This window comes from Montipora capricornis, chromosome 11 (assembly GCF_036669925.1).
Source record: "Montipora capricornis isolate CH-2021 chromosome 11, ASM3666992v2, whole genome shotgun sequence".
Taxonomy (NCBI): Eukaryota; Metazoa; Cnidaria; class Anthozoa; order Scleractinia; family Acroporidae; genus Montipora; species Montipora capricornis.
This window is the reverse complement of record NC_090893.1, coordinates 38,638,304-38,648,072: the sequence shown is the minus strand read 5'-3', so window position 1 is coordinate 38,648,072 and position 9,769 is coordinate 38,638,304. Positions and strand designations below refer to the sequence as shown.

Genomic DNA, 9,769 nt, shown 5'->3' with positions numbered 1-9,769 from the left:
AGTCCCGTCACGATAATTGGGTACTTAGTGTAGAACAACCCGAATTGTCTTGAGGGCCATTCCGGAATTGCGCAGAGAACTAGGGCGAGTTTCACAGTGACGTCATCAAATTTTAAAGGTGTTTAGAATTTTTATCTTTCGGAGGTTGAGGATGACCTAGAAACGAGTCTTTTTTCAAGTTTCCACTGTTCCATGGCGTCTTTCGTTTCGAAAATACAGCATTTTAAATTTCTTAGTCACTTTGCGTGACACCATGAACAAAGTTATTTGGTTGAAAAAAATGTCTATGCCTAGGAATCTCAGCAGTCTGAGCATTTTAAGTAAATTAGGAGATGTGTTCATGTATTTTATCATGAGCGAAAAGTATTAAAGCGCTTTCATCTCTACGCGAATTCCAGATGTTCATGTGGATTTCTGGCCGCTATATTGGCGCACAACGGTGGTGCACCAACATGGCGGCTCTAAAAATTTGAGTGAAAACGTTTCGACAAATAACTCAGAAAAGATGTACCGCACAGACCTGAGAATTGATGAGGTGATTTATAAATATGTCTCCTACAGCATTCAAGTTTTTGGCTTATTTCATTGAACGGTTTCGATTTTTTTTGTTGCATCCGTGACAAGTGAAGAAAACATCCAAATTAATTTTTTGTGCTGTATACTATCTCACTGTTTTAGTATATACTAAAACAACTATTCACCTCAGTGTCGGTGCCTAGCGTTGGATATTTACCTCGCCGCTTCGCGGCTCGGTAATGATGTCTTTTGTTTAGGACTGAATTTTAATATATCGAAATTGGTCTATTGGTCATCTGTCCAAGTTTGATGCTTTTAGGTCGAACAGAGACCAAGTTACGGACTGTAAGGTGGCTTAACACAGTTTTTCGAAGAAGATGATCAAGATTTTGAAATCTGTGAAATTAAAGCAACAGGATGTCTGTTCTTAAGAGTTAGTCACTGCAATTGATGTAAAATGTAATTTTACCTAACAAATAAATGCAAATCATTGGAAAATGCTAAATATAGTAACCGAGCTCCTGGAAACTAGACATTTTAAACGTCTTAGCTTTTTCTCAAAACCTAGCCGTTCGACCAGGGTTAGAATTTTGCGAATTAATAAACAATAAGACGACGAAACCGTCTACATTTTTCAAAAAGATCTATCAGACAGTTTTTCAGTTATTACCCAAATGGACGAAAATCGACGGTTTTGGAATTTGCGAAAAACCTGTCTGACAGACTTAACTATTTCTTTCTATACATGATTATTTTTCACGCTTATGAAATCCTGAAATTTTAAGGTGGGGTCGTACTGCTAGTTTTTGAGAAAAAGGCCTTTAAAATGTCTAGTTTCCAGTCTCCCCCTGGAGCTTGGTCACTATATTTTGCATTTTCCACTGATTTGAATTTATATGTTAGGTAAAATTACATTTTACAACGATTGCAACGGCTAACATTTCAGAAGAGACATCCTGCTGCTTTAATTTCACAGATTTCAAAATCTTGATATTTTACTTCGGAAAACTGCAGTAAGCCTCCTTATATCATTGTAAAAAATGCAAACAAACGCCCCTAATTTTGAGTAAAACTTTCTAAGCAAGGACCAGCGTAACAAAACAGAAGCACCGGATCCTGGTGAAGGACCTTTGTTAACCGTACCTGATGAAGAAAGGCAGCGCCTTCCGAAATTGCTCTTTTTAGCTTTTTCTAATTTTGAGGATGCGTCCGAAAATCATGTAAACTAATTATTTTACGATTTCTGTAGTATTTGTAGAAAGAGGGAATCAAAGTAATTTTCACCAGTTGTCCCCATCAAACTTGGACAGATGGCTAATCTCAATGTTATCTTCATCTGATGGTGCACATTTGTCGATCGGTTCACCCCAGTTCCCTGTGCAATTCCGGAATGGCTCATGGGACCTGAAAACTATCTAAGTAATCTAAGGACGATTTCCTTTTATCAAAACTGCCCGGCCAGACTCGTCAGTTTGCAAAGAAAATGCAACAGAGTACGGGAACACTTGCATGAGAATTCCGCGCATTCTTCTGGAGGAATATATATCATCATGGAAGTGTGTCAATTCGTTAGTCCTTCCAAATGCCTTGTCTGGCCGGTCAGCTCTGCCAAATGAAAAGCCTCCTAAGCCTTTGTGGAACGATCACCACACAGTACGTGTGCTGTGATTGGTCAATTTAGCCACCCATTTCCTTGATATCATACTGCAGGCCCATACCCAGGGGGGTGCCTGGGGTGCACATTGGCATACATGGAGGGGTGGAATGACGTACGGTGACCAAAGCCAAATTTTCTCTCACCGATGGGTAACCATATTTTCTTACCCATGGTGCTCCGTGCGTGCGCCTTAGGCGCGCGGAGCTTACGCTGTTATGTCAGCGGTATCGTTATTTGAAGCGTAGGTACTTCATGAATCCCTTATTACAGTGCATTTAATTTATATTACAAGGTATTGGGAAAACCCACGGGTATCCATGGATACCCCTTTATACTGGGCTATTTCTTCATTACAATAAGGGATACATCAAGTACCTAGGCTTTAAAGGTGCGGGCCTATCCTAAAAAACTCGATTCTGGATGGCTGTAAAAATGTCAGTGGCCGGAATAGGAAACCGGGACGACAGGGATGTTCTCGTGTGCTAATGACAACAGGAAACTGGCCCATTGCACTACTAAAGTAGCCACATTACTTTCAACATTTTAATGAAGCTAATCCCTGATACCAGAGGTTGCGTCGTCCTTGGTTTTATAATAAATAGAGACTACTCGAAACTCTGCAGCCAAGGAGGAAAACTTGGATGTTCTTGTCATCTTAGTCATCGAAGGACCAAATGTTTGTGGATACAATTTAATTTTAGATCCTTAGAGGCAGAAGACAAGGCTCAACAGGACAAGCAGATTATACCACGTCACCGATAATCTGCCAATCAAAAGCAACTGATCCGATTTACTTCCTTCACCTTGCGGATAACTTGCACTATTTGGTTACGCAATGTTCCCCTACAAAGCGGGGTCGCGTGACGCGCCCGACATACAGCTGCATAGGCCACTACTGATCACATTGACTTAGTTACTTTGGAGAGAGCGCAGGAAAGACGTTCGCACCGCCATAAATATACAAACTTCTGGTGGAAACATGAAAATATGCAAAACAAACAAGATAAAACGCAGCTGGTCACAGCCAACAAGACATGCTAACAAAACGAAACCAAACAGTTCACTGTAGGGACTGAATGTAAATGCAACGTGGAGTAACGCTCTGAACAAAGTGGTACGAGTATCCAATCTAAGGTTCAATGACGACTAATTTAGTCCCATTCCTCCTCGTCCTGGTTACATGAATTGCCTGCAGGATTGATGGCCATGGGCGGCTGGATGCTAACTCGTTCCATGCTCTTAGTCACAGTATCTATCCCGTTAATAGGGCCACTCATTCTTGGTTGAGCGTGCGTTGACCCCCTGTGGCGATCTCTCTGAAGACGAAAAATTAAAAACAAAAAGATTAAAGGCATTACAGAGATAAAAGCCCCCGAGCCCTCGAATCATAGATTCTTATCGCCCACATTAAAGCTGTTATTCCAATTATGTTTGCGGGTGAAGACGAAGGAGCCCGCTTCCTAGGTCAGTACGCAGCAATTACAACGGCTCTCGGGATTGGCTCAGAAAACAACGGACCAAATCAAGCAACCAATCAACGATGGACCATAACCCTAACCCTAACATTGGGCTTGCCTTGAAATTATACAAAGGAAGTAGACTGCTCAGTTGACTAAGAGGTGCATACTTCATTCAGTCAGTTTTCCAGTACAGCTGGAAGTAAGGATACGTTAGGGAGTGCGGGCGATTCTTTGTCACTTTTTTTTAAGCAAAGGGAGCAGAAGCGGGAGATTCTTTGTCCAATGCTTTATGTTGTTGGGGCAGAGGTGTAATGGGAAATGTGACAGTCGTGATACAAGATTTCGACGCGTAAATCTAGGATAAATGTTCATGGGCGAAAATTGGGTTTAGCCACCTCTTTGTCAGGCAAATTTTATTCAAAATTGCATAACACGTGTTAAAGTTTCGTTACCTCTCTCCTGTCTTTAGACGCAAATTTTCCTCCAGCGGGGCCATAGGACGAGCCTACTGCTTCTTCTGCCGCATGTTCAAGCCACTCAGGGACAACCTGGTCGGCCTGTCGCACAATCACACAGACAAAAAGACGGTAGTATAATAACATTTCGTCAACAAATATTCCATGTTTTACGCCGATTACAATACCATGCCAATGGTCTACGAACGTGTCGTGTAATGTTGTAGGTTTAAGCAGTGAAGGCGCGGGCGGAATGGGAAGAGAAAAACGAGAAATTCTTATCCCCGTCACTTGCAAGCTCCAAAAAATAACGACCAATGTCTTCAGACAACGTGTAATGTACACAGCTGCTGCTGGATGACGGAAATCAAGCAAATAAGGGATTTAGTATTGTCATCCACATACATGGCAGCGATTAGGTAACGTGAAAACTCATTTTGAATGGGTATCAATGTAGGGTCATCCTGGTTTTTCTGGGTGGTGGAGGTGGGCAATTCCGGATGCCCCCTCCCCACCGAAAAACCAGAAATGCTCCAGACATATCCAGACGCTGTAATAACGAATAAGAATATTGACATTTGATATTTACTTATGAAATTTACAGTGAAATCTAAATGTCACGGCAAGACTCTTTCAAAGCAGAAAAAGCATTCTCGACATTAATCAAGCAAAGACAAACGATTTCAAGTCACGCATCTTTATCTAACATTACCTGCGACAAGACCTTCACCAAACTGCGAGCGACTTTCTCATCTTTGCCGGGTTGAAAAAATGACGTAGCTTTTCCTTTGTTGCCTATCCGTCCAGTGCGACCAATTCTGTGAACATACTCATCAATTTCCTGTGGCAGATCATAATTGATCACATGTTTGACATCTGGGATATCCAGACCCCGCGCTGCCACTGACGTTGCAACAAGGACTGGTGCTCGGCCAGTCCTGAAATCACGAAGAGCAGCTTCGCGTTCCTGTTGTGTTCTGTCCCTGTAAGTACAAACGATAAAGACGCACCCTTCAGACCATAAATACCAGAAATATGAAAGGCAAAGATTAATAGAGGGCATTACACGTTAGCTCGAAGATATGAATTTATGTTCTCGTAGCAAGAACAATACATGCATATTGTCCTTGCCAAGAGAATATAAAATTTATATCTTCGACCAGACGTGTGATTTCATTCTTATTACATGGGCCCGGTTGTTCAAAATCCGATTGACGCTAATCCCAGATTTAAAAATTAACCAAGGAGTTTATTTCTCTCCTCCCAAATGCTGTTCAACGCTGATATTTGGCAAAGCTTAACATTAGAGGAAGTCAGTCTTGAAAAACGAAAATAAGTAAAAGAAACTTTCACCAAAAAGTTGGAAAAATGCAACCAAAGTTTACGCTAATCCTGGATTAAGTTAACCGGCTTTAGAACAACCGGGCCGTGGTCAATAAATCTACGTATTATATGACTAGCTCCGTGAAGACAAATACTGGGTATTAAGATAAACGAAAAAAGGCGGGAATTGTGACATCGTTGTTCAATATGACCACTCGTGATACATAAGAAAAATACGCCACTCGGTTCCCGGATGTAGTGGTGGTATTGCGATTCAACGAGTGTTTTAGTTCCCGGTAAAACACTCCCAGCCATATAATAATTAACAATTATTCGCCGAGCCTGAGGTGAATAACTGTTTTGGTATAATTACATACGTGATTGCTTGAAAAATGTGCATTTTCTTTAAAACAATTGATTTCACACGCTGAAACAGTTCTCAAAACAAGTGAGAGAAGTTGTGAATGACCCATAATTATGACATAAGACAGTGTTCCATATGCTCTCGACTTTCTATCTGACAGATGTTTTTTTAAGTGTTACTTTAAAACCCTCTCGTTTAGCTACCGCAAAAAGTACCCTGAGCCGATGAAATAGCGCGCGTGATTAGTATCAGTACAGGCATCAATGGGGTAAGATTGGCCTATTATATCTCTTAAGCAAGCACGGTGACTATCTTTTTTATTATAGTTCTCAAAACAGGGATTATTAGTAGGAAACATTCAGGGAAAGTTTCAAGAAATTCGTTCGACAACTTTTTTTCTGAGGAATCGCTCTAAGGACGGTGCCTTCTAATTCAAAGGTATTTTCGCTCGGTTTACTGAATACGCGGGAAAAGCAGATCTTAGCAAGTGTTATTGAAATCCAAAGATAATTAATCAACAATATTTGTAAAAAGCTTTGAAATACAAAGCCATTGTATGGCCTTCTTTTCCAAATTGAAGCTTAATTATCTGTGAAATTTGCATGGTTACCCCCAATTTTCTTTTTGGATACCAAGAGCACTTGCAAAGTTCTGCTTTGGCCGCATAGTTTTAAACCGTACAAAAATATCCCTGTATTGATAAGCACCACCTATAGGAAATTGGAGTATCTCGCGATGCGCAGAATGCATGCGCAATAACAATAGTAGGCACCGTCCTTAAGCAGTTGCAAGTAACCTTGAACGGGATTTGAACCCATGACCGAGTGATTACACTGCGCTGCTCCATCAACTAAGCCATCAAGCCCTTAGCCGGATGAGTGATAAAAGCATTACTCATTAGTGTTATAAATAAATCTGTAAATTGATGAAACAAACCCGCTAATGCTTGTGGTAGGAAAATTCTTTTCTGACAACAGACAGGCCAGGAAATCTGCAACTCGCTTCAGCTCCACAAATATGAGAGTGCGGTCTGTGCCTGCATTGGAAACGAGATTATCATAGATCAAATCTCTGTACTTACCAACATGTATAGCAAACACATTTAGACGTTTCCATCTCGAAATTTTGCCTTCAATGCGCAGCATTTGACATCCAACTTACTGCATAAGTACTGGATATTAATTAAAATCCAATTACTACCATCATAACACCTTTGTAGTAACGATGATGATAATGATAATGATGACGATGACCTTTATTCAAGTGACAAGTGCGTTTAGCACTGGGACACTAATGGACCTCTTTAGCTTGTAAGATTTGTTTTCCCATTTCAGACCACGTGATGTTATTCCAGGGAACAGTTTCTTTCAAATGTCGTCTTGTGCACGTGCTTAAGTATGAATAACTTATGAATCAGTTTCGTTTTTTTACAAAATAAAGTAGGGAAGATTTATCCATAATTTGTGGCAGTTTCTAACAAAACAATTATTCCACTCACGAGGTGATTATAGCCAACTCAGCGCTACGCGCCTCGATCGTTGGCTATCGGTCATCTCATATCCAACGCGCCCTTGTGGAGTAATTGTGAAATATTATTAACAATAGCCTGTGTTACATACCAGAATTAAGCAGAATTTCAAAAAGTTTCTCCTGCTTCTCGTCTCTAGAAACAGTAATGACTGTTTGACTTATATCCAGATTTGAGCCACCAACTGTACCAACGGCAACAAACAGATACGTTTCTTTCAAAAAGTCAGCAGCAAGTCGTTGAATTTCATCAGGAAAGGTGGCGCTGTACATTAATGTCTGTCTGTGCATCTTATCAGGCATTCCAAGTCCCGTGACTATTCTTCGCACATCATTTTCAAACCCCATATCCAACATACGGTCTGCCTCATCTAAGATGAGATACTGCACATTGGCCAAACTCACCTTCAAAAAAAAAAAAAAAAGAATCAAAAAACATGGTTGAAACTAAAATTAAAACATTCAACTGTAGAAATTGCAATGAAAAAAATTGTTGAGAAGGAACTGTGAAAAGTCATGAAAAGAGTTTCTTTGCCTTTGAATTAGGGTCTCTCCACTGGAAGAAAGACAATATGTAAGACAGCCACAACATTTTGAATACCTTGAAGTTCACACCAGTTGATTTACGGTTGGTTAATTGTCTATTGCTCTTTTTGTTCATTGAAGAACAAATGTAGACAATATAATTGAAAAGTTTTAAAGTAAAACTTCAAAATAAAATGTTTCTTAACGCATGTTATGAAGGCATTTGCCATGAGGGAACCAAACGGCCAAGCTGTAGCTGCACCTTCACTTGTTCATACAACAGCACGATGTTGAGAAGTGTTGCAAGTTGACTCTTTTGCAGATCAGAGTCATAGGTTTGGTTTTAAAACACAATTTTTTATAATGAAATCCTTTTGAAAACTCATTCACGTACTCTGAGCCATATCTGCCAGTCTTCTTGTAATGAAGCATTTTAATCACAAAAGTATCCTGAATATTGCAATTTCTTTTTGCAGAGTCTATTAACACATTCATTCACATACTCCGAGCCATATCTGCCAGTCTTCTTGTAATGAAGCATTTTAGTCACAAAAGTATCCTGAATATTGCAATTTCTTTTTGCAGAGTCTATTAACTTCTAGATTTTTCTCACAGTGACTTTTCAGAGTGAAAGTGGTTGTACAGAGACCTACAATGTACATGAAATAATATTATAAGGGAATCTTTGCTGACATCATTGTTCACATTATAATATTAAAAAGGGCTTAGCTCCAATGACCAACCAGTTATTAGCTATCAAAAAATTATAAATTATTTGGTGCCAAAGGCACTAATCGTCTCATACATTCTATTCAGCATATAGACCACTTTCATAAATAGCAACCACCATTACATTGTTGTATTTACGTTAATTAGACCTACTACCCTCATTTTGAAGCAAATGTTCTTTTGAAATTTGCTCGTCGTAGTGAGGCTAGAAAGGCTAATTAGCATTACAACAAAAGAATATTTTATTTGGCCATTCAAATTTTCAGAGATAACTCATTATGCAACGCACTTTCATTATTCCATATTTTATTCACAGTTGATTGATTAGAAAACAATACCTTTTGTGATAATGAGGCAAAAAGTGTAACCAAAGAGACCCCTATAGGTCAAACTTGTATACTAACCCGACTCCTCTCAACAAAGTCAATAAGCCTTCCTGGGGTGGCAATCAAAAAATGACAACCACGTCGTATTTTATCAAGTTGATGCTGTACACTGACTCCACCATAACAAACTTTGGCATTGATCACTGTCTCATAAGCAAACTTGCAAACTTCCTTATGTATCTGCACAGCAAGCTCGCGTGTTGGAGCAAGACAGAGTGCTGCTGGAGACCGGGTCTCACCAGATAAGTATCCACCCCCATCAAGCAGACCACGTCTGATCAGACCAGTTAATACTGGCAGTAAATATGCAACCTGTCGAAACAACCCACATCAATGCATTAAAACTTGCCAAATTTTACGCTCAATGCTGATGTAATTTGAATATAGTCTGAAGTGCTCTTAAAACAGTTGAAAACTAAAGGAAAATGACATTAAAGAGTGAGCAATGGGGACACAAAAGGTACAAGTGTAATTGCAAATCTCTTTTACTTACAACAAGTATGAAAAAGAACTTTAGGGACCAACCTACCTATAATTCAAGTAGTGGACCTTTTTTAGCTTGCCCTAACCCTAACCCTAACCCTAGCTCCCATTTCAGAACATGTGATGTAACCCTAGAAAAAGTTCTCCATCTTACGCATGTTCATAATGATGTACACACAACTTATGAAAACACAAAACAAAAAATTCCTTGAGAACATCACATGGTCTGACATGCGAAAACAAAATGAAAAAGATAAAAAGGTCTATTTCAATGGCTGAAGTGATCTGCACTCATGTCCAGGTTTGACCCTAATTAGATGCCTGCTCAATTTTGACATCCAACA

At 39.6% G+C, this 9,769-nt stretch overlaps 1 protein-coding gene across 1 annotated transcript in view; it reads right to left on the bottom strand.

The window, feature by feature from the left end:
• Positions 1-2,702: 2,702 nt before the first annotated feature.
• Positions 2,703-9,769, bottom strand: part of LOC138024234 (uncharacterized) — a 25,289-nt gene continuing 18,222 nt past the window's right edge. Inside the window, exons 10-15 of the mRNA XM_068871364.1 lie at positions 8,961-9,254; positions 7,395-7,707; positions 6,712-6,811; positions 4,801-5,071; positions 4,086-4,190; positions 2,703-3,489 (exon numbers count right to left, since the gene is read on the bottom strand). Of these exons, the coding sequence (XP_068727465.1) occupies positions 3,325-3,489; positions 4,086-4,190; positions 4,801-5,071; positions 6,712-6,811; positions 7,395-7,707; positions 8,961-9,254 (1,248 nt within the window). The 3' untranslated portion in view covers positions 2,703-3,324. The remainder of the gene's footprint in view (positions 3,490-4,085; positions 4,191-4,800; positions 5,072-6,711; positions 6,812-7,394; positions 7,708-8,960; positions 9,255-9,769) is intronic.